Source organism: Apis florea, unplaced genomic scaffold, assembly GCF_048593485.1.
Source record: "Apis florea isolate Af1SG1 unplaced genomic scaffold, ASM4859348v1 contig_3170_pilon, whole genome shotgun sequence".
In the NCBI taxonomy this organism is placed as follows: Eukaryota; Metazoa; Arthropoda; class Insecta; order Hymenoptera; family Apidae; genus Apis; species Apis florea.
The window spans coordinates 7,537,008-7,562,203 of record NW_028256714.1 but is presented as its reverse complement, the minus strand read 5'-3'; the positions used below and the strand labels follow the sequence as shown (position 1 = coordinate 7,562,203).

Genomic DNA, 25,196 nt, shown 5'->3' with positions numbered 1-25,196 from the left:
CATTTTAGTATAAAATAAAATGGAATACCTATAAGAAAAAATGGAAGTGTTTTTTTTAATATATATTTATTCTTAAAATTATTAGACTAAAATCGTATTAATATATTGATTGCTAGCTCATAAAAATAACTAATGCGAAGAAATAAAATAGTTTATAAATTTATGATTATTATTTATTAAAAATTTGTCTACTTATCTCTAGATTAATTTTAATATTAATATTTTCCCTATTATATTTTTGTGCTTATATTTTATATAAATCAATTTTTGACTTTAAAAAAATAAAGATTTTGATTTAAAAATATTTTATTTTAGTTTATCATTTTAGCGAAAACGATATTTTGATACGTCCAGAAAACCTATATTTTCCTTCATAGCTAAATATTTTTTAAGATTAAATTTTATTTTCTCTTAACATCAAATTTAAAACTTTTATATAAAATGAATTTGATATTTGCTTTTCTTTTTTATCTGCACAATTTAAAAAAAAAAGTTCCAATTTAACTAATTTTCCTAATAGAATATAATATTTACGATTAATTATGAAACTAAAATTTGTTGAAAATAGAATAAATGAAAATTGAATAAATAGAATTTGAAAATATAAGTAATAGAAAAAATATATTTTGCTTAGTTTCTTTTGCAAATTAAAAAACATAAAGACATATGAAATAATATAAATAATAATTACACATAAGATAATCTATAATAATATAGTTATATATTATAGATAATCTATAATAATATAGTTATATATTATAGATAATCTATAATAATATCTATAATCTATAATAATTAAGTAATTGATTGACTTAAAAATTTTTAACAAGATAGAGATGTCCATAATAATAGTCAACGATAATAATGACATTAGTAATGGGAACTACGGGATTGAAGCAGTATTTGATCAGGTTGGATAGGGTGCTGAGTAAGAATAGACAGCACGGCTGCTTCTGTTCCCATTCTGCTCAGTACCAAATTTCACACTTATCTATTATCCTTCCATAATGTTTCTTGTTGACAGAGACAACTTTAAATGGCGCAAGGAAAGCATTGAATGATTTTCTTCGCTAAATATTCTCAGGGTTTCAATTTGTTCTTGATTTCATTTTATTATTTAATATCAAGTGTTTTATATTTTTATATACGTATGATATTTATTTGAAAAAATAAGATAAGATTTTTGACAATGAACATCTTCTTTAGAATTCTTTAGAATTTTTCATTGTTTTTTTTTTAAATCTCTTGTTTAAAATATATTTTTCCTGCTTGTCGAATTTTTTTGGAAAAAATATTTATAAAATCCTTTAAACACGTCCATCTAAAATAATTTATGAGAAAGCAAATGATTCAATACTATTTATACAATATTATTGTTTTTTTTTAATCAAAAATCAGTTTTTGAATAGTTTTCTTAAATAATTTATTGAATAAAAAAAGAACAATTGATGATGAAGTTTTAAAGCACCCTATAGATTCGCATCCTTCTGACTCTCAGTCATGGCAGGACTGGATTGTATGTATAGAGTAGCAGGATTCACCTCATCCCTCGGGCTACCGAAATCCCAGCGTGAATGCATTACGCGTCAACGAACTCGGAGTAGCAATATCCTGAGTTGCTGGATGTTGGAGTATGGGGATTATAATACATTACCAATTCGAACGCCTCGACCATTTGACCTTGTTTCAGATTTTATTTCGCGTGTTGGTCTCGTTCATTGGATTTTAATGTTTTATTATAATAGTTTGTTATATGGTTGTGCTCGAATGCGTAACAAAATGCAATCTTTATGGAACTATAATTACTCTCAAAAATGGATTAGTTTATTATAATATGTAAATGCTATATAATGATTTTAAAATGTATCTAATCATATATAAAATTAAATTACAATTTAATTTTAATACTTTTTATTTATGCTTTTTATAATTTTGTATATATCTCATATTATAATTTAATACCTTCTATCTCTACATGTATCTATAATTTTTTAATAACGACAATATATATGATAATTTTTAAATATTAAGAAAATTTTTTCCAAATAAATAAAGTTAAAAGAAATAATTTGAATAATATTATATTATAAGAATAATTATATAATATTATAAGAATAATATTTTTTCTTAAATTTTATCAAATTATATTAAATATATGTAAAATATATAATTTATATGTATATCGTATGTATTACATAGATCGTTGTTGATACTACGGAATAAAAGGTGAGGGGCAAAAAGGGGATGCTGAAATTCGGTAGCGGAGACACTTGTCAATGGCAGACCGGGGGTCGGTTTCAGGCGTTCAGATCTAGACGATGATTCTGTAAATATTGTAACAAGTGTGCCATCGTTGCCACGCCTGGCATTGATGTGCTTTGTTAATCGATTGGTTCATCGAAAATTTTTAATTGTTGAAATATTTGTTGAAATATTTTAGTTTCTATTAATTTATTAATTTTTACACATTTATGATTCTTTTGAGATACATTAATAGATTGAATATAAAATTAAGATAAAAATAAAGAAAAGAATACATTGCATTCTTATACATTATTCATATCATTACATGTTATAATTGATTTACATAACAAATATATTAAACTTATTATATCAATAATTATTAATTTGTCAATTTTTTTATTCTATTTATAATTTTATTTCGTATATAAAATACCAATAATTTTAATTATATGCATATGTAAAATTATGCATTGCAATCATTAATGTTATTACAGTTATCGATTTAGACATTAATGAAAAAATATGGTATTTATCGTTTTTCATCGTTCTCGTGAATTTTTCTAGACGATACACGGTTGTCATTTTCACACTTTACCATTTCGTTGTGTAAACATCCATTGTGGATGCAGTGAATGATACTTCTGCCAGGCACATTTGCCACTTGCAGAAAAGGACTTCGTTTAAATGGATTTTTTGCATTGAATCACAATCTGTATATATGATAAATAAATATTTTTGAAAAAGCTAACTAAATTTTTAATTAATGAATTAAAATTTTTAATTAGTGAACCATTGAATGATATAAATATATCTTATGATATGAATTATATTAGATACAACTTTCTCTGTCAATTTTCAACTTATATTATGTTAATTTACAAATTCAATTTTTATTGATCTTTCTTTCATACATTTAGACAGCAAGATAAAAGATTTTTCATGAAATAACTTAGATTAGAGATTTAAATAATACTTAGTAATAGAGATAAAAAATTTAAGGGGAAAATTCCAATAAGGATAAAAATTCATTAGATTGATAACAATTGAAAATACTTTTATGTATTATATGCATGCATAATTTTACAATTTTTTTATTTATTTTGATTTACAATTGTTTATTTTAATTGTTGAAAATATTTTATAAAAATGCTGCAATATTTATCTAAATAGCTTAAATAAAAATAAATTGTCTTCATAATTAATTCTTTTATAATAATTTATAAGTGTATATAATATGTAATCTTTATAAATCCCTAAAATGAAATTAACACAAATGTCAAACCGTATCTTATATTCGTGATAAATCAGTATAACTGTTCATTACATATATATAAATAGAACGTGAAACATTATTCTCTAAAGCAATCCATAAAAGCGAATCCATATTCGTCCGATTGGAAAAATAGCGTAACGTTCATCCATGAATATGTAAATTAATTTTTTTGATTAGTTAGTTGGAAATCCTCGGTTGCGCCTTAATATGCGCTCGTATTGCACTACGAAATTGCGTAAGCTGGTGCAACGGAGGCAAGCACCAGTCCATCTAAAGATATGCACCCCTATGCTCTCACTATGAAATAATCATATGGTTAGCTAATGGCAGCGCTGGGGTAGCGATTGCTCTCGCTGCTGCGGCTTCCATAAGGCGTTTGGGGAGAATAATAAATAAATTCAATGTATTTGCTCGAACCCTCCACAAATATTCAATGATAGATCGGAATCTTAAGGGGGAGAAGTGATGATGCATGGGCCAAACCTTAGTAATGGTCAGTGAAGATTAAAAGATCAAATCTTTCTGCGTTTCTTCCGAATTGTTGTTGTCGTACTGTTTAACTAGTGTACGAAATTACAATGTCATGTATAGTGGATTTTCACTCGCGTATATTTGTAGTGCGGTTTCATAAATATAAACATAGATATTAAAAATTATATACATAACTTTTGTTATGTAATTTTGATTATATGATAATGCTTTGCATCCTGGTCGAAATTTTATCTCGTAAGTTATCTATTATTATTCCTATTCTTAAGAATTCTTTTCACAAGCCAAACTATCAAATAGCATTTCTAATAAAAACAATTTTATATATCTATCTCTATTTCAATCTTAAGTATTAACATTAAGATTTTATTCTATCTTTCTATTTATTTCATAGATCGTGTCTTATAATTGATCAATAAAGAAGGGATTATATTATATTATCTTTATTATCAATTAGAAATTTGCGGGTGTTGATATAATTTATTATAATTATTCTTGCAGTCTTAGAGTTATTAAAATTTTCAAATATTTCTATTTTCTTTAATGAAAATATTCTTATTCTATATTTTCTATTGAAATTATTTATCAATAAAATTTTATTTATCATAAAAACAAAATTTCGAATATCGTTAATTTTTTAATATAATAATTTTAAAAAATCAATGAATTTGAAAAGAGATCATCCTATGAATTTTAATTATCTTGCAGATTTCTTGCATCTTGAATTGTAACCAGATAGATCAACTCATTCGAGCAAAATCATGTTCTGCAAGACACGTCCTAGAGCATGGACCCCTTGCTGGCTATCATTCATGTTATTATAGGTTATAGGGTGTATCTACAATTTGAGTGGTTCTAATCCATGCGCGCATCCCGCTGCATTTTATTAGCGTATTTACCGAATCCCTTGGGATACTGACAAAAGTATCGGTATTGTCGGTTGTTCGTGTTCGTCCATTTCGTCGTTTCTATCATCGCAGTGACAGAGCTTAAGCGTCTTTGCTTTTATACCTATCGATGAATTATGCAACAATGAGATGAATCAATGTTGCTTGCAATGTTCTCTCTCCGATCTCTCATCCGATTTGTTTCATTAGTGCTGAGACACTAAAGATAAATAAAACTTAATTTTTTTAAAAGCAATCAAACTTATTTGTCACATTTATCGATATATAGAGATATATTTTTTTTCAATCAATTAAATTTTTATAAAAGAGCTTTAAATATTATTAACATGTTTTTTTTATTTACTCTATTCTATTTTTATAGCATTTTTTTATTTTATATTTTTTACGAATAAATATATTTAAAATTTTGAAATGTGAAAATATTGAAAAAAATTATTGTATGTATTCTATCATTTTTTAGTATAATTAGACATATCAAATTTTGTCTAATATAAATGTTATCGTTCCAAAAATTATTTTTTATTATGTATTATATTATAGCATATAACAGCTATAACTTAAAAAATATATAATTTAATTTATTTTTTATCAATATTATTATTATATATCAATTTTTCTTTATCTTCTTAAAAGTATATATTTACTTGTGATAATTTTAAACAATTTATTAATTAATAATATTTTTAATTTGAAAAATTAACAAGTTACAAATTAATTAAATTATACTTAATCTTTTATAATTATAATTAAAACCAGATAAAAAAATAAAACATTTGATAGTTTTTTGTAAAAGAAGAACTGATTTTTTTAAATGGCATTAAAAACTATTTCAAGATGAAATTTTGAAGAATATTGGAAGATGGAATTCTAACACTAGGGAATAAAATTATGAAAGTTGTAGAAAAATACAGGAGATCCATAATAAAAAAAAAACGAAAAGAATTTTTGAGACAATCTAATATGATTAAACAAATATAAATACAATCAAGATCAAGATGAAAATTATTGATCTGTATTATCTGTAAATACCACGCTCCATTTTCTCGTTGACTGAACTTTACTTTCTGGACTCTTGTAGCACATCTCTCTCCTCTTGCTCGTTAATCGCCTCATTGAGCATCACTTTAAACAGACGCACCTTCAATCGCTTGTAATTAATAGCTCGCCTAACCCCCTTACAACTCGACCAAGTGACATATCCATCGGGTGACTACGTATGGGACCGTGCTTTATTATCAAGTCCTAAGTAAGGGTTGCCTTTTTCTATCGAAAAGTCTCCGTGCAACGAGAGTCCGCGGGTGTGTGCGTGTCGAGTTCAGTATCGACGGATTAGCTTCCAGCTAGTTATGATTAGAGGAGACAGTTGGCCCTCGACCGGACTACTTCATATTCCAATACTCATCGGCGTCGGGCGAGCGCAATTCGGCCGTGTCGGTGTTTCGATGGAAAGGGGGCGGCGATAATACGCACTGACAGCCGCGCACCCTCGACAACCCTGTCGCTGGGGGGTCACGAGTGAAAGGAAGGGCGGATGGGTGCCGTAGGAGAAAAGAAAAACATATACAACAACCCGATAGAATGAGCATCGCATGCGCCGACGCTTGTTCCCTCTTCTGACGGCCTGTGCGCCGTGCAGAATTACCCACTGATGTTATAATCCTCTCGTGTTACGCCGTCGCACATGCTGTCCTGTAAGCAATACATTGTTTTTTTTTTCTTCTTTTCCTTCTCTCTCTCTTTCTCTTTCTATCTCTCTGATCTTTGTGCCCGTGTTACATCCCCCCGCATCGTTTTATGACGCCAGATCTATCGGTACCCCATATGCACGCTTTGCCACCGCCAACGAGAAACACAGTATAGTTTGTTACGTTGCACGCTGACCAGGACAGGTCTTTGTTGAATCGAGACAGCCGGAATTAACGAACGATTGACGTTGGCGTTACTTCGGTGTCGATGCATGCTGCCAGGGAATTCGAGCACGCTGACGAAAAAGGAATGACAGTTGGATGTGATATTTTGAAGATTTGAGAGAGATGAGCCGATTTTTCTCAAGAATTTATTTATGCTGTATGTTTCGAATCATAAAAGGAATTAACTAAAATTTTTGGATTTTGATTTTATTCTAAAAAATATGATAATTATTTATAAGAATTATTATCAACCACAGTGATTTTTAAAATGTATTTTCTGAATACATGAAGTATAACATTTTTTAATATCTATGTTATCAAGTATGTATCACTGTAAATGTATACTGAAAAGTGTTGTAAAGATTTTACTAATTCTTAATTTTTGTTAAGAGTATTATTAATCTAACTTAGTCTAATCTAAACTCAAAATTAAATAAAAGTTTTAAATAAAATTAAATAAAGTTTCGTTTAGTTGAACTTTGTATTAGATTTGGACTAGTTTTTCCAATTACTATAAAGCGGCCAACAATTATAATTATCTGCAATAAATCTGATTAAAATTAAATCTAACTAACCTAAACTATTTCTATTTAAGAAAAATTTTTAATGAACGACAATCACTATATAAAATCTTTATACCATTATTCATAATAATGATTTTAATAATATATTTAAAAATCATCAAAATTAGAAGATAGTACTTTTTTTGTATAATTTTCGAAAATATTGTATAAATATTACTTTTAAATAATTTTTTTTTTGTTAAAATATATAGAAACAAAAAGAACACAAAGATAACATCTATTAAAATATCATTCGTACACATATTATAGAAAATTGTAAATATAATATCAGCAAATAAACAATTTTACTTTCTTCTTAATTAATTTTAATAATTGTTATATCATTTGTATTTCAGATATTTGGTAGCAGGTGGATTAATAGATCGAGTATCTTGTCATAGTCGAGCTTTGATCGAGACCGACTTTTTTGTGGAGCAGGACCACGAATCCCCAGTTTTATTGTCCTCATACGATTTGCTTTTCCGTGTGTGCTGTCACTTAAAGAAGTCAACGGATCAAGAGACAGGAATTATTAATGAGAGTAATAACAACGTTGAACAGACCAACATTGAGTCGCACCTTCTCTCAACGTTGTCCTCGACTGAAGCTGCGGGTGCGATTGGTGCACTCTACGCGGCAGTTGCACTCACGCCGCAAAATCAGAAGGGATCCTCTCCTACTCCTAATCAGACTACGGTGTCACAGTCTACGAGGATTCTGATCGTTCGCAGTCTTAGGCTACTTAAATCGATCGCCGGATTAAATATTCAAAAATTACAGGTAAGATTAGATATAATTTCTAATAATTAATATAAATTTTATTTAAAATGTGAAGGTTATTGTCTACAAAATTTTTCTTTTCTTATAAAAAGGAAAAAAAGAAAAAGTTCTAAAAATTAAGAAGTTCTAAAAAATTAAAAAAGTTTAATTTGATCCGTGTTCATAATGATATTCGAGTTAATAAAATCGAATTAATAAAATCATCATTTGATGCAGTAGGAGAAAAAACGAAAATTTCTCTTATATAATAATTAAAATCGTGGCTATTTTTATCTCTGGCTAAAAATCAAAATTTTTTTTAATACATATTAATAATTTTTCCATTGTCCATATTCCACATTTCAAAAAAAAAAAACAAAATTTCACCTAGAAAAACAAAGCTTGATTCTTCCTTCCCAAACATCGATAGATCCTCTTTATTAGATTGAGTACCGTAAAAAGTGCAATAGAGATATATCGTGTATCAGAGGGGTTTGTCTGTCAAGATAGAAAGCCCTCCCGTGAAGTCTGCAATGATCAAACCACGAATTGAATCGAAAGCTCGCGCCCCCATCCACAAAAACCATAAGGGCTATCCTGTGTCCCATAGGAGAGCCTGCTGAGTCTCATGGGGCACCGTCTCGATTATCCTTGCGGTCCATACAGGCAGCGTTTGCCGAAAAACCAACGTTTATTATCTATTCTCTTTGACTTTCAGACAACGATGTCTGGCTGTTCTCTAATCTCTATGGGAATCTGTCTCTTGTTCCTCAAAGAGATTCGGATCGTTGAATCGAGAGGTGACAGTTTATGAGTTATCATCATATTTCCGAATTTTTGCGTCGAAATATTATTCTTTTAATTATGTAATTTAATTCATATAAGAGTTATAAAGTAAATAGAAGTATAGTAATTATTGGGAACAGAGAACACGATATAGATGATAATAACTTTGAAATGTATTGTTAATAATAAAAGAATGTTTATGAAAAATCAAATTTTATGAACAAATTGGAAAAATGTTTAAACAGACTTGTTTCATTTTTTCATACTATAATGTCTATTAAATTATGAATATTTTATGTTTTTTTATGTTTCATGTGTATTGAAATCAGAATTATAATCTAATAGAAATCAATTCAAATTAAGTTATTTCAAACATTAAAAATAAAATATGTAAAATTAAACGTATGTTTAAGTCTCAATTATTTTTTGATAATAATTTTTTAAGAAATAACTAAAAAAGTCTTCTGAAGATCACATAGAAGATTGATTTTGATAGAATATATCAAAAGGAGATGGGTCTTCTTAAGCATTTAGTCTTTTCTCTGAATAATATTTATGTAATATAATACTTCAAGATCTTACTTAATTTTCAATTTTTTGAGGTATATATTAACTCTTGATATATCAAAAGTTTACATTCTACATCAAATCTTTTTGACTTGAATATGAGGGATTTTTCTTTAATTAAAATACGATAAATATTTACGATAATAATTAAAATTACATAATGTATAATTAGCAAAAGAAAATCATCATCTTATCAAATTCAAATTTTTTTAAAAAATACTTTAGGGCTTTGAATCTTAAATCTTAAATTTTCTATGATTTTAGTCTGTACTTAAGAATTTTTATCTCTGAAAATATTTATAAGATCAATTTGTCTTTTTAATATAAGAGAGATAATAAGATATCTAAATATAATTTTTTATTTCGAATAATTAATTTTTTAATATTGAAAAATATAAATAAATGTTTCTTTTGCGAATTTTATTGTAAAAATTGGAAATTAAAAATTTTTTAAAAAGTATGATCATATTTCAAAATTTTCTATTTTTAAATTTTATAATCCATTAAAATTTTAGGTATCAAATAAGTTTTCATTTATGACAGATCTTTAAAATGATTATATTAAGTGAGCTATTAAGTGAGCCACGTTTCGCTGTTACGGTTGCACTCAATAGTAATACTTGTCAAAAGATTATTTTTTGTCAATGACACCTTTTTTGATAATCAAGTTGGCGTTGTATTAACTCGATTGTTTGTTTATTATTTATAAAATTATGTCATTGCTCGATAAAAATCACGAGAAGAGAATAGATAGCATTTCTGTTTAGCAATGAAAAATAAATGATATTTGAAATTATTTGTTTATGCTGAAAATAATCATTTTACTAAGTTTTATATAAAAAATAAATTGGATATACAAATCAAGGAAATATTAATTATTTTATTTGATATATTTATAATTATAACATTTAATTAAAAATCTCTTATTTTTATGTCTTTTTATTAAATATTCATTCAGATTTGATATGAAAATTAATATTTACTAACTGAATCTCTGATCGGTATTAACAACAATTTTTCACTTTCTACGAATTAGAATTTCTTTATTTTTTTTTAGGAATTATCAATTCTTATTATTATAGTTTAATAAAAATAATTTCCCTCCTATTAAATTTTTAAATATCCTTTTAAAACATCCCTCCAATTTTACTTTTACTAATTGGTTCAAAATATAACAAGGAGTCTTAGTGCGATTGATACTGCATAATTCCTAATGAAAATAAAATATGATAACTTAATGAGATGTTTCAAAAAGAAATAATTAATTTGAAATATCTACCGAAATATCTAAATTGGGTATTTATACTTGAATTTCATCTTAACTTTTTGATTTCAGAATCTCTTAGGAGCAGAAGGTACCAGCTTGCAATGGCGACTGATAGCTAGTCATGTGATAACTCGATTATCACGAGATCCAATATCGCACAAGCTGGAAATTGGATCAGCGCAGAACACTAGTAGTACTTACATTCTGTCAGAACTATTCCAGGTTCTAGGATATTTTGCAGTTAACAACCCGGAAAATCAGGTGAGCGCATGTTTCATGAACAATATGAACTAAGAATATTTTCTCAAATTTAAAAAAAAATATTTTAAATTATGTTTAGTAGAAACCTATTTCTGATAAAAGAAGAGAAGTTTTTTTTCCATGTGTCAAATCAAATTTCTTATTCGTGTAAATATTTCTAAATATATAATTATTCGTAATTATATATTCAAGATATATTTTTATCTTTATAAATATAAAATTGCAATATTAGAATCTTTATAATCAAATCCTTAGAATAAGGAGTAGTTTTTTAAAAATTGATTTGAATAGTAATTTTAGAATGAAAATAGATTCTTTATTTATATGTTCCATGAAATATGTTGAATGAAATGTTAATCTGTATTTAATGTGGAAGAAATTATGGAAAGATATATATATATATATGTTAATAATATATATCTCCAATCTGAATACTTCGAAGATTAATGATGAATTGAACTTTGTTTCCGCAATTATCGATAGTTTTAAAAAATAGTAATTTTTGAAAATTAATTCAGAATTGTCTTTGGAATTAAAGTGCGGACGAAATATTATGAATAAATTATCACTAAATTTTTAATGTAATGTGACAAGATACAAGTTTTTATAATATACATTATAAAATTTTATATTTTAATAAGAAATATAATGGAATCTCAATTAATTTGCGATTAATCAAAGTCTCGATTATCCAACATCTTGATTATCTGATATCTTCAGTTTACTAAGAATACAAATATATTTTAGAATAAAACTCTCTAGAATTCCTATCAAGACACTCATTGAGAATGATTATTTTCGAAAAATTACAATATATTCGCACCTTTACACTTATTTCATATCCTTTCTATAGTTTTTTAATTTAATTTTTATTTTTCATTCATTAAATTTCTCTCTATCATTTTGAGATTGATAGTTGTTAAATAGTCATTATAACTATATATATAAAGACAGAGATTTAATTATATTCAAAATGAAGTTATAAAAGGTAGAAATTTCTATAAAAAATGCATTTCTAATTATTTCTTCGTTTTCCACGATTTATTCGAGCTGTTTATCCTCCATTAATCTAGCTCTTTAAACTAGCTATAATTTCTATTCGACAAACCATTCTATTCGATCCTTATATACATAAAATAAATTTGAAAATTAATAATATCGATATCCAATTTGAAATAAAAGTAAAGAAAGAAAAAAATTACCAATCGTGTTACAACCTCGATTTTGATAGATCTGTAAGAAAAAGAAAGTCAAACGTAACACTCATAAATCGCGTAATGTCGTTCCTCCCAATGGTCCCTTCGCAATTTACCAGCCGGTAGTTAAAGGTTAAAAGCGTTTTTCCGCCAGTTTCCTCGTCCCATATCGGATGCACTTTCGTTAAGCAAAAGCAAGCAAGCAAGCAAAGCGGACCTCCTTAAAAAAGGCGGCGAAAGACGAATGCGCAACGTCGTCGGTGCACTCAACGCTACACATCCCGATGCACGCAGTGGATTGATGCACCCTCCTCGCCAGCGCGGTGCAAGCGCATCGTGCGCCTGCACGAGGCTGACGTATGGAATGGAACCGAGTAAATATATCTTAACTACATTCGGCCGTATATTGATGGGAGGTCCGCTGAGTGTGTTGTGTCTAACAGCTTCTTCCTTCTTCGCTGCATGTTGCGGACCGCATTTCACGCGAATATACCGGGTGACCCAATCGCCCGTTCCGTGATGGATGATGTCAGGTGCTCTGGTTCAGTTTCAATTTCGATCCTCGTTCCAAGCATCGCTCGATCGTTTCAGATAAATTTTCAGCGTGCCACCGATCGATATTTCCCTCGCGGTACGCTGAGATTTAGTGATAGAGGGATGGATTTACAGGGCTCGTTTATTTAAGGTATATATTATAAAATGTGTTTTTTTCATTTTCGCAGTTGTTCGGAATAATATGAAAATTTATATTATTAATTGAAAGAATTTTGTACCATTTTTAGAGAATTGAATAGAGAATTGAAGATGGTCATGAATATTTAATAGGATATTTAAATGAACACCTTGTAGTTAGTTTGAACGGGATGTTTCTTGAATGGAATTCTAAGTTAACATTATGCTCGTCCTTTTTTCGACTTTCGATTAATCTAATCCTATTTTCATGTTATTTCGAATTCAAGATGGTCTTTTCGTCGAATTCTTGAATATCTTTTTTTTTTTTTTTTTTTCTATAAATTTAATTTGTTTTGTGATATAATTGTTAAATACATAGATAATCGTGGATAATATCGTGCAATAAAGTGTTCTGAAAATTAAAAATATCTATTTCGAGAAATAGAATTCATTGACGATTATCGATATCATGTTTTTACTTTTTTCATTCATGAGATTATCGTTTATTCTTGATACCTCATTCGATCATCTTCTTTGAATTCCTCCGAATATTCTTGCTGCCGGTGTAATTTATTTCCATATGTTTCAGTGTCAGTATTATTACCAAGATATATCGTGAATATAGGATAAACACATATAATTTCAAGACTGTTCGATAAATTATTTGAATATCTATAATTATTCAAATATTTATGAATTTAAGGTAGTAAAGTATATAGCTGAATATCAACAGGTAATCGGAGCTTATCGTATTATCGTGTTAATTCATATTTTATATTAACAATTGAATCGAAGGGTTAAATGCAAGAATTAAACAGCTCTATTTTTACTAATTTTACAATTAAAGAAATTATTTGAAAAATTGAAAAATGATATAAAATATTTTTTCTTATTAATCTCTAATGCATATATAAATAAATGCATTCTATTTTATAACAAAATTTTTTGTATTTATATAACAATAAATAAATTTTGGAATCACTTGGTTTTTGCATTAAATTTTATTAATTTAATGTTTTTTATGGTTTTATTTAAAAAAATATATATATATAAAATGATTTTGAATATTATAAATATGAATATAATTAATAATTCCAATGATAATTATAGAAATATTTTAAAAAAGCATGAAAGTTTATGTTTATTGCTGTAATTAATATTATTTAATTATATCTTCATTTTTTGTTGATTATTTTGATACGTTTTTATAATATCACTTATAATAGTATATGATAAGTATTTTGAAATTTCGTTTCTTTCTATCAAAATTATAATAAATATATTCAGATAATTCCATTTCCATACGAAAAGAAATTATAAAAGAAAATTATTAAAAATACATCATAGTCTTGAACAGTAATGTGAACTTTTTTTTTCTTAAACACATAATAAAATCTCAATTTCAACAAAAAATGAAATTGCTTCTTGCATCCAATCCAAGCTTCAATTATTTATTATGTCTTAATATTTAAAACAATGATAAATTAATTGAAACATTTTTAAGAATACCAAGATAATAAAAATTGTACGGGAAAAAAGGTATGAAAGATTAACGGTAAACGGTTTTCTCTCGTATTCATCGAGATATTTCCAGTCACAAAACAGGCTGTATGTGAAAATATCTGACGGTCTGGCGCCTTTCAGAACGTCGCGACGTCCTTTTTTTTTCCGCGCGACCATTGGATACCATTTTTTGAGATATCGAATCCTCCCTAATCACTGAGGTATTCAATCTATGTTGAAAGATATAGAAAAGGAATGGACAGGAAAGATTAGATCCAATACAAAACGCTCTTCGGTCGTTTCGTCGCGACAGCTTTTGTCTATCATCAGCCTAATTGTTCCACTTGGAAAATCTTTCTCTATTTTTAGTTGTCTAAAATATCAGGTAAAAATGCGCCGTCGATAGCTATAAGAGGAATTATATTTTAGTAACAGTGATTTAAAATAACTTTGGAAATTTAATTTTCAATTTATTGAAAAAAAAAAAAAATATTGAAAAAAACTATGAATATAATTAAACGAGAAGCAAATATGATGAAAATACATGGTAATCGTAAATGTTATAAGTAATTTTATATAATGCTACGTTAAAAATGATCTTAAAATAATATACTAAAATAATACACTAAGAAAAATTTATCAATATCAGCGTGTTTTATTTTTTTATAATATAAAATAAAAATCTTAAGTTAATATAAATATGTTTTAAAATTAAAATAGAATTTAATATTTTTTCGTAATTATTGAGAAAATTTTAGACAATAAATATGAATTTCATTATTAAAAAGAAATTTGTAAACTCTGGCTTTGAAATACAGATATATTTATTTAATTTCTTTTAAACATTTTAAAATAATAACGTTTTTATAATAAAAGTCTCGAACGATTCTTGATTAACTGAATTTATCTAATTAAAATGCATATTTGAAGAATCGTTAAAGCATTGCAATGAGGGTAATAGATGAGAAAATAAAAATTTCTGTAATGTGGGTATTTCCTGCATGAAACCTTTCCACAGGTGCAGAAACTTGATGGTGCATGTTGACACTTGTTGAACCGCAGATGTACTGCACATTTTCTTGTTTCTCGAACTTGCTTGTTTCCGACACCTGGATTATAGATGTATCGTTTCTCACGATATTTAAACGAATTAATGAGCTCGGTATTCGCTTAAGTTGTTTTAATTAACATTTTTGTTTCTTAACGACTTATTTTCTAGTTTCTTCATATGGGTATTTTGCATAGAAAACAAATCTTTCAATAAACATTTCTTTTATTAAAAATTCCACGTTGGAGATAATCAATTTAGAATCAATTTCTTTTTTTCAGTTTTCTTGTTATGATTTATTTATAAAAAATGATTTTAGAAACTGACAATTTTTAAAAATTTTAAAATTTATTTGAATAATCTAACGTTGGTTGTCAAATATCCATTATTCAATTTTTTAATATTGTTGACAAGAATTAAATATATATAATTCGTTTTGGTATATAAAATAAAATTTATTTTTTCGTGAAAAATTGGTAAAAGTTAAATATAAAAATGCTTTATTAAAATATGATTTCAGTTGATACTTCAATCGGCTGGGGCTGGTCCAAGCGTACTTCAACAATTGTGCACTCTTCCATTTCCATTTTACGGAGCTCCGGGATTAACATCGTACATTTTTCCAACGCTTTTGGCAGCTACGCACCAAAATCCAGAGGCTACAGCTATTCTTTCTTGCGAATTATCTTATCAGGTAAGTCCATCATTTTACAAAATAATTTTCTATTTTTTTATTGTTTTTTTTTCAAATTAAAAATAGCTATATAAATATCTTTATTATCTATATTTTTATTATTTTATTTATTTTTTTTATTTCATTAGATATTATTGTTGAGCAAAAATTATAATCTTGACTAATTTGATATATTCAATTGCTAATGTTTGGAAAATGAGAAATATAAAAATAAAAAAGAAAATATAAAAAGAAAATCTATTTCACAGCTACTGGAGGAATACAGAAATTCAGATGACGGTAAGCTGAATACGTTAGTTCGTTTGCTGAAGGACTCGGCTGGTCCATAACTGTTCCAATTAGGATTCGATTACTGCGCTTATGTTTCTTTAAGTTTTTTCATTATACACGATGAATTTTATGGACGTAATTAACCGCAGAACCATTATTTTTGTTCCGTTCGAAACAAAAGGTTCGAGTAACAATTGGACGAAAATTGTTGTTAGGTACGTCCATCGTTGAAAAGCTGTTTCACGTGTGTCGAGGCTGGTACTCGACACCGATATATTGTGTATATTGAATTAACTTCCATTATGTATGGAAGATAATTCCGAAAAATTAAATCAGATTGGCGAAAAAACTGAAAACGAGAGCTAAATTTTATACTACGATTATTAATTATATTTAATAATCGATCAATCGAAGAGTTTTTTGCAGAAAGTGATAATTGCAGAGAAAGTTAGTTCGAATGCATCTTCTTTCATTCGAAACGCAGCTCATATGTTGAATCTTTAATGGCTATTACAATCTTGTATCGGAACTTAATAATGGTGCTAATGATTGTCGATTTATAAATTTTCTTTTACATCGCAAAAAATATCTTTATATTAAAAAAAATGAAAATTTAATTCTTTTTTTAATTGACCATATTTTTTATTATTAATATTGTCACTCGAAAGAAACAGACGTCAATGTTTCTTCAATTAGATATAAATTAAGAATTTTAATATTATTATTCACATTTGACTATATTTGAGAATTATTGGAATACGTAAATATTTTGATTATCGAGATACATGTTAATATGTCGCATGCATTCAAATTATTTCTAAATGTTTCTTCGTACTGTGACGTACTGTACGTAAAATTACTTCATAATATAATACGAAACATAAATTATATTTGAAATATGTTAAAAATAATCTTTCTTTCATATTATTATGACAAATTATCTTCTGCCATTGAAATTTATTTTAAAGAATTATCGACAATTTTAGCAGTATTTTGACAAATTGTTCCATCTTGTATGAAACTAAATAATATATAAGAATATTAATGAAAATATTTTTCTATTCGCAAAACAGATATGATATTTTTCTCTATGATAATTTATTACGAGTTCTAGATCTGTAAATAAGATAAGCAAATAGTTTCGCGGATTGGCTTTCTCATTTTTTGTGATAAAAAAAACACTTTGAGATGATTCTTTTTTCTAGTCGACTTCAAAAGTGACTCTTTCTAGTCTTAGAATTGGTTTTAGGAACATCATTTACAAATAAAATAATATTTTATACAGCTTTTTGTTTAATTTCTTAATCATTTTTCTTTCTCAATATGATTTCATATTATATTACTTGATAATAACAATAATAAATATTGATTCTTATTATTTTTTTTCTTTCTACAAGTTTTTAGTATTTAATCCTGAGATATTTATTTCGATTGTTTCTTGACATCAAGTATCTCTAAACTGCAAGACGATAAAATTTAAATAATATTTATATTTATATATATATATACATATTTAAAAGTCGATATTTATCATACAGTTGATAGATAATAGTACTAATTATATTAACAATTGCTAAAAAAGAATTATGGTATAATAGTACTAGTTATATCAACTATATATACATATTCTGTAAAAGTTTTAAGCTTGAAATAAAAAAGTAAAATCTTAGAATATCTGTAATTTACCAAATAAATTATAATATTATAATATTAAAAAAATCGAATTTTTCATATACATGCATTTGCTCAAATTGTACAAAAGAATATTAAAAAATTAATTTTTTTTTTCTCTATTATAAATTATATGAAAAAAAAAGTACAAAAATATTAATTGTTTCACAATAGCTTAAAACCTTTATGCTTACAAACATTTGAAAGAATTTTTTTCACAAAATTTATTTAATTTATAAATTATCAAAAATAATATTTAATCGTTCGTAAAAATTATATTTATTTTAGAAAAGAATTTTAAAAAAACTAAAAGAGAAAATAAAACGATATAAATTATTGTAATAGAATTCTATAACTAAAAATATATTATGAGTTTATAATAAAACTCTTTATTTATTTATAAATTTTTTTTTAAAACTTCTCTATTTTTATAGAAAATAAAGTAATTTTTGCAAAGTGATAAGCATTATAAACATATATTGATAATTGTGAATTACAATAAGAAGCAGTGATTAAAATTTTCTTTTAATACAAAGATATCGATTTAATTTTCTACAATGATAATTTTCTTAAAGATTTATGAAAGAAAGAAAGAAAAAAATAAAAAAAAATGTAAAATTGTTTTGGAAATTTATATCTAGAACTTATTAATGAATTTTTTTTATTTAAAAAATTGATTTTTAATTTCCTACGATATTTTATGAATGGAAATTGTTCAGAAAGAATTTAAAAGAAATAATTTTAGTATTAGATAATGATAATAAAAAAGTTAATTTATTTCTGTAGAAAAACTCTTCGGTTCTCATTTAATTTCGTGATGGACGCACGTAAAAAAAAAAAAAAACAATTTTCATGCATGCTTCAAATTTCATCGTTGATATTACCATTATTATTTAATAGGTAAATGTAATTGACATTAATTGTACAATTGCAAACTTAGAATTATCTGTTAAACAGACTTGTATCACTATTTCAATGTATGACCATTCACTATTTGTCGAAGATACAAAACTTAACAAGTCTGTTTTACTTAATAAATGTATTCGATAAGAAAATTTTATTATATTAAAAAAATTGAATTTATTGATAGTAAAATTTCTTTTCTGAGACATAATTGATTACTTAAGGAATGATGTTAATTTTGAAAATTCACAACTATCTATATTTGAAATTATAATTTCTAAATTGAACGAATACTTTAAATATAATAATTAGACTAATATAACAAGAGGACTAACTATAGCAAACTTTTCATAAAATATTTCTCTAGAAAAGTAATATTGATAATTAAATAATAAATATAAACACTTTTATATTAATTTAAAAAATAAAAATTTTGGATTTCATCAATCTCTTGTGACTATTACATGTGATTACTTGTGACTATGACTAAAATAATTTGTAATACGTATACTTAAAAGAAACGTTTTAACGTAAACGTTAAAAATGTATTTTTATTTTCAATTATAGCTACTTGTGCATTTTTATTCAAATATTACGAATACGCCGGTAGAAAAATAGTAAAGGAAAAAAAAAAAAAAAAAGAAAAAAAAAGAAAAAAAAAACTTGAAAACAAGATTAAAACGGACTTGTTCTTTTTTGAATCTAGTCCAATCGGCGATTCGTAAGCTTTATATCTTTAATTAACTAAAAACGATCATAATTATATTTGTACATTTAATACATAATATGTATGTATGTATTTGTTTCTGTCGTTTCCACGCGTGCCAATAATACGTGCAAATGAACGTGTCTTTTGAACGGGCCTTTCAAACATTTTTAGCCGTCGTATAATAATCGAGTTGCGATTGTTTAGAATTAGAATAACTGTATTTTTGTGCGTATGTAAAACCACGTGAACCGTGTCGAAATTTTTCTTTTTTTTTTTTTTGTCGTGTAAAAAGCGGCAAATACGAAAATTGTCAATGATATTATTAAAAAAGAGAAAAAGGAAAAAAACGTGATACAAGAAGAAAACAAAGAGAATATTTATTTTATTATTAGGTTCATTTAATTTTGATTTTTTTCATTTAATTTTCTACATTTAACACATTTTATAGTATAGAAATGCAAAAATTTCTATATTTCTTAACGTCTTTCTTGCACGTCCTTCTGACTCATTTTGTTCGAATCGAATTTTTCGTTTATTACATGATGAATATATGTGACGATGATTCTCAATTTCTAACTGGTGATTATCAGAAAAATTGTACGCATATAGATGAATATTCATGCGAATATAATGAATTAATATAATTGAAAATCATCGATGTAAAGAATTCATACCAAATTTTTAACAAAGAAAAATATTCAGGAAAAAATATTTTCTTGCATCATTATTTAGTTATAATTATATTTTTTTATTTTGCAAAAGAACCAAGCATAATGCATGGTATGCAAACATTTAATCAAAATGGATTAATAAAAACTCATTAAGTTTATTAAGAAGATAATTTTAATTCATATTTATCAATATCATATTCAGCGCTACAATTTTCTTCTATTTTTATTTATCTTCATTTATAAATTTATATATACTTTTTTTCGATTTTATTTGAATCTAATTTGTTTTTTTTTTTTAATAAATAATATTTATTTCTAATCATAATTATTTTGTTATAATACATTTAACATATCATATATTATATTTATTTCTTTTATTATATTGTTACTTTATTAAATAGATAATAATTATTAATATTATAACGTGTGTTATATTTTTTTTAACAATTAAAAATAATTAAAATTAAAATTTGTATGAAAAATCATTATTCATAAAAAAAATTTAAGATTGATAAAAATATTTTGTTGGAAATTATTAATTTACGTTGTAATTTACTTAGAAGAAATAAACAAATTTTCTTATAATATGTATAGAATATGTATAGGACGTAAATTTCAAAGAGATAGTTATTTACAAAAATTGTAACGCTGAATTTGTTGATAAAATAATTATTGACATTAGAAAAAAATAAATATTCTCCTAATATGTATTTATTTTTACATTATATTTATCATAATGCAATGTAATATTATACATAATTGAAAGAAGGATGAATACATAAATAGTTAGAAAAGTACGTGTTTTCGTGGTTGCAGCGAACGCACTCGTGCAATGTCCTGCCAATGCAATTAATATTCAAGTATTATATACAGTGTATACATATATTTAGTGAATTATTTAACAACGTATTATAAAAAGAGTCGATCAAGAATCGTTTAGGTTAATACTATAGCGTAATTTTTCCATAAAAGTTTTGTCGTTCGACGACCAAGCTAAAAATGAAAATCATCTTTAAAAAATATATAAATAATATTACAGATTTTTTTAGTTATAATTTTTGTTATGAATTATTACGTCGATTGAAAAACCGAAAATCAGTTTTATTTTTTAATTTTAAATAAAATCATTGCAATTCATTTTGTTATATAAACCTGGTGCAATTAATTTAAATAAGTTGTAAAATGAATCTATGAGTATTGTTTAGTTTGATCATTTTAAACAAAACTATATTATAAATTGTTAGAAGTGATAATTTAGTATTGTATAACGTTAAATATTAAAAAAAAAAAAAAGAACGACAAAGGTTTTATATGATATAGAAATAATAAATAATCTTGCAATAAATTGTACAAGCTTGAAACATTAGAAATAAGAACACTTGTTGGTCTCCGTATATTCCAGAAGCGAATGAAAATGTTTCTGACTGAGAATAGTAAAAATTTATTCTTACAAAATTATTTGAATGATTAGTTTTTCTAAAAAATAATTCTAGTTGGAAATTCTACTATTCTATTTTCTAATAACTAAAATATCATTTGTTTTTCTAAAATTTGATATTAGTTGATGAAACAAGTTTTTTTTGCTATCGAAGTACGTAAATAATTTCAAAAATAAATATAATAATATTTTTTCATTTCTTTCTATTTATTTTTTGGATTTTTCTAAACGTATATGAATAAAATAGATCAAATCAAAAAATAACTTTCCAACTATAAGTATTAATCATTTTTTTGAATATATATAAGTATTTATATATGTGTGAAATGAAAATGTATAATAAATAAGGAAATATATTTGTCATCTACATATGCATTCATATATTTTCATAAGTATATTATTTCCAAATGCGAATTTCAGATAAGATAAATAAAAAATCATTAACATTTATTATTGAAATTGATATTCCACTTATTTCATTTATATGCATCTAAAAAGAATCTATATATATTTAGAAATATCTAAAAAATAAAGAAAGAAAAAAAAATATTATTATATATTATATATTTTCGAAGTTGCTCATAGCAGATTTTAATACATTTTTGCAAATGATATTTCAGTTATTTATTACTGCAGTACTTTTTATTATTTTTTTTTTTTAAATTAATTGGTTATTTGAATAACTTGTCTTGTTAGATTTATTTGCAATTTATAGGCTTATTAGATATAAAACAGATAATAAATAAATAGTATGGTAAATTATTAAGGTAAAGATATAAATAATATCTCAAAGAGAAATTAAATTTTTTACAGTACGAATACATTTTGCCACATCATATTCTGTGATAATTTAGTCTAATTTCCATTTTTATTATCCCTTCATTCTGTTGTCTGTCACGTTATTCTATTATGTTTACTATAGTATTATTAGCAGAAATTAAAAATAAAGAAATATTTACTATTTTCACTCTTAAACACCATGTTTATTCGTCGTGATCCCTGCGTTGAAATGACATTTGTCGCCCCAACAAGTGAAATGACGAAAAGGAAAAAAATCTAAAAAAAAAAAAAAGCGAAAATAAAACAAACATTATTTTATCATCGCTATAAACTAATGTTTAAGAAAAAAATTATTCTAATCAAAGTAATCGTGATCCATTTATTTTTTAGAAATAATTTAGCTCGATTGTAATGCTCTTTCTTATAAACAATTTTTCGAATTCTGTAAATCTAATGCTTCGGCGCACGAACTGAAAAAGAAGTCTCGAACAGGCTTCGCGTAACAATGTATGAAATATATACTATACAACAGCACAACGGTGTGTATTTGCCCGGCGCACGTGTTCGAAAGTTTTGCGATCGATTCTCTGCGATTTCGTAGCTGTTCACCTCGTTCACTTCAACGAGATTAGTTCGCTGATCGATCGAAGAAATGAAAATCGAACATACGCTTTGTACGTTTCGCTAGAAGTAGAGAACTAAAACTATAATAAATTTCGAGAAAAAAACTTTATGGTTTATATTTTTAAGTATCCTTGCATCTATATATATATTTTCAATCTTCTTAAATATTTAAAAAAAAAAATATCATTTTCTGATTTCAATGATTTTTTAATATAAAAATAATACAAATATATTTTATAATATAAAAAGTTATTAACTTAAACAAATCAAGTAACCTAATATAAACTATGAAAATAAAAATTAATAAATTTTTGTTTGACATGTGCATTAATTCCAAGTTTAATTTCATTTCGAAATATAAAATAAAAAACTCATTTAATTATTAGCTGATTCGCATTAGGTAGTTTTTTTAATCTAGTTGCCATGCGATTAGTCGTGGCACCAATTGAATGTTACAATAAACTTGATCTAATCTAATCTAAATTATTTCGAAGAAATAATGTCAGTTTTTAGTCAATAACTTTTTAATGAACAATGGTTGCCAAATAAAATCTTAATATTCAATTTATTCAAGATGATGATCTTGATAACGTATTAAAAGATCATTAAACTCAGAGAATGTGATATCTTTTTGTAAATAATTATTCTTTTTTCCTTCAAAAATAAGATTTTTTTTAAGGCTACAGAAATGATATTTTTTAACAATTTTCTCTAATTCTATTTATATAATACATGGGTAGGATAGAAATAATAAAAAGAGATTATTATAATTTTTTATCGAAAAAAGAAAATTTATCTAAGTTATTAAATTAATATTTATTTATTTAATTAAATCAATAATTTATTAAATTAACTTATCAAATATTTACTTAAAAAACTTTAAAAAAAATTCATCTTATATTTTAATAACAATAATAATGTATTATATTGGTATTTTTAACAAATAATTTCACCTTTTACGTTCACCCTTTAATGTTACGTTTAAAATTTAAACGATCTTTCTTTCCCAGCACTTTACCCAATCGTAATAATAACCACTTTCCCTACAAGTTTAAAATCGTCATTCATGTGCAATTTCACAAATTTCCCACGACTTGCCATTTCCCAAAAATGCTGACTAATAATATTGCGTGTGGTTTAAATTTACTGTCCAAATAAACATAAATAAAATACAACGTGTCATGAAAACGTATCCGGTTTTTCGGATGGGTATATCATTCAGGTCTGATCGATCTGTCGAAATGTAATACCAAGTTATTGTTCGGCCAAAATTAGGCTAAAAGAATTCACAGATCTTATTTGAGATCGAGCCTTTTTTCACGTTGTGCTTCATAAATTGATACATTCATAAATTCACATATAATACGATAGAATCTTCATTTTCTGAATTATAGAGATACGAGACCAATCGGATAATAGAACACAGATTAAATACAAGAAAGTAATATGTTTATTTAAAAAATTTAGATAATAATAATAGATAAAAAAATAGCTTCTAATAAAAATCGTTTTTTTTAATTGCAAAAATTTATAAAAATTTTCTATATTAAAAAAAATGCACTTTACATATAACTTTTCATTTCATTATTCTGCTTTTGCCAATGATTTCCAATATTATATACTTTTACCAATTCAACATTTTCAAATACTGTTTAGCACAATATAACATTCACTCGTTTTCTTATTTCATTAATATTTTCGATCGTTTCAAGTACTAAATATATGTTTCCGCGTTATTATATGTACTATGTGAACGTGTCAATTTCGAATTAAATTTTATTTCCATTTCTGTATTAAGGAAAGATATTTATTTTAACAATAAATATACATATGATGCAAATAGAGATAGTGTTTGGATAACAAAATAGAATGCTCGCATATTAAGGTATTTAGATAACCTGTGTCGAATAATGGAGTTTGTAGATATCGATCGTACATGTAAATACACTTATGGAAGCGTTCAGACAACGATTTTCGTGAGATTTCGATT

At 25.5% G+C, this 25,196-nt stretch overlaps 1 protein-coding gene across 3 annotated transcripts in view; it reads left to right on the top strand.

Moving 5' to 3' along the window:
- Nucleotides 1-22,900, top strand: part of ssp3 (short spindle 3) — a 45,770-nt gene extending 22,870 nt beyond the window's left edge. For 2 of the 3 annotated variants that reach the window (XM_086910166.1, XM_012485665.3), the window contains 4 exons: nt 7,744-8,167; nt 10,836-11,027; nt 15,967-16,140; nt 16,389-22,900. In XM_086910166.1, coding sequence (XP_086766292.1) covers nt 7,744-8,167; nt 10,836-11,027; nt 15,967-16,140; nt 16,389-16,469 — 871 coding nt within the window. In that variant the 3' untranslated portion in view covers nt 16,470-22,900. Of the gene's footprint in view, nt 1-7,743; nt 8,168-8,864; nt 8,990-10,835; nt 11,028-15,966; nt 16,141-16,388 lie in introns of those variants that run through there. The other variant, XM_086910167.1, reaches the window with a different exon arrangement.
- The last annotated feature ends 2,296 nt before the right edge of the window (nt 22,901-25,196 follow it).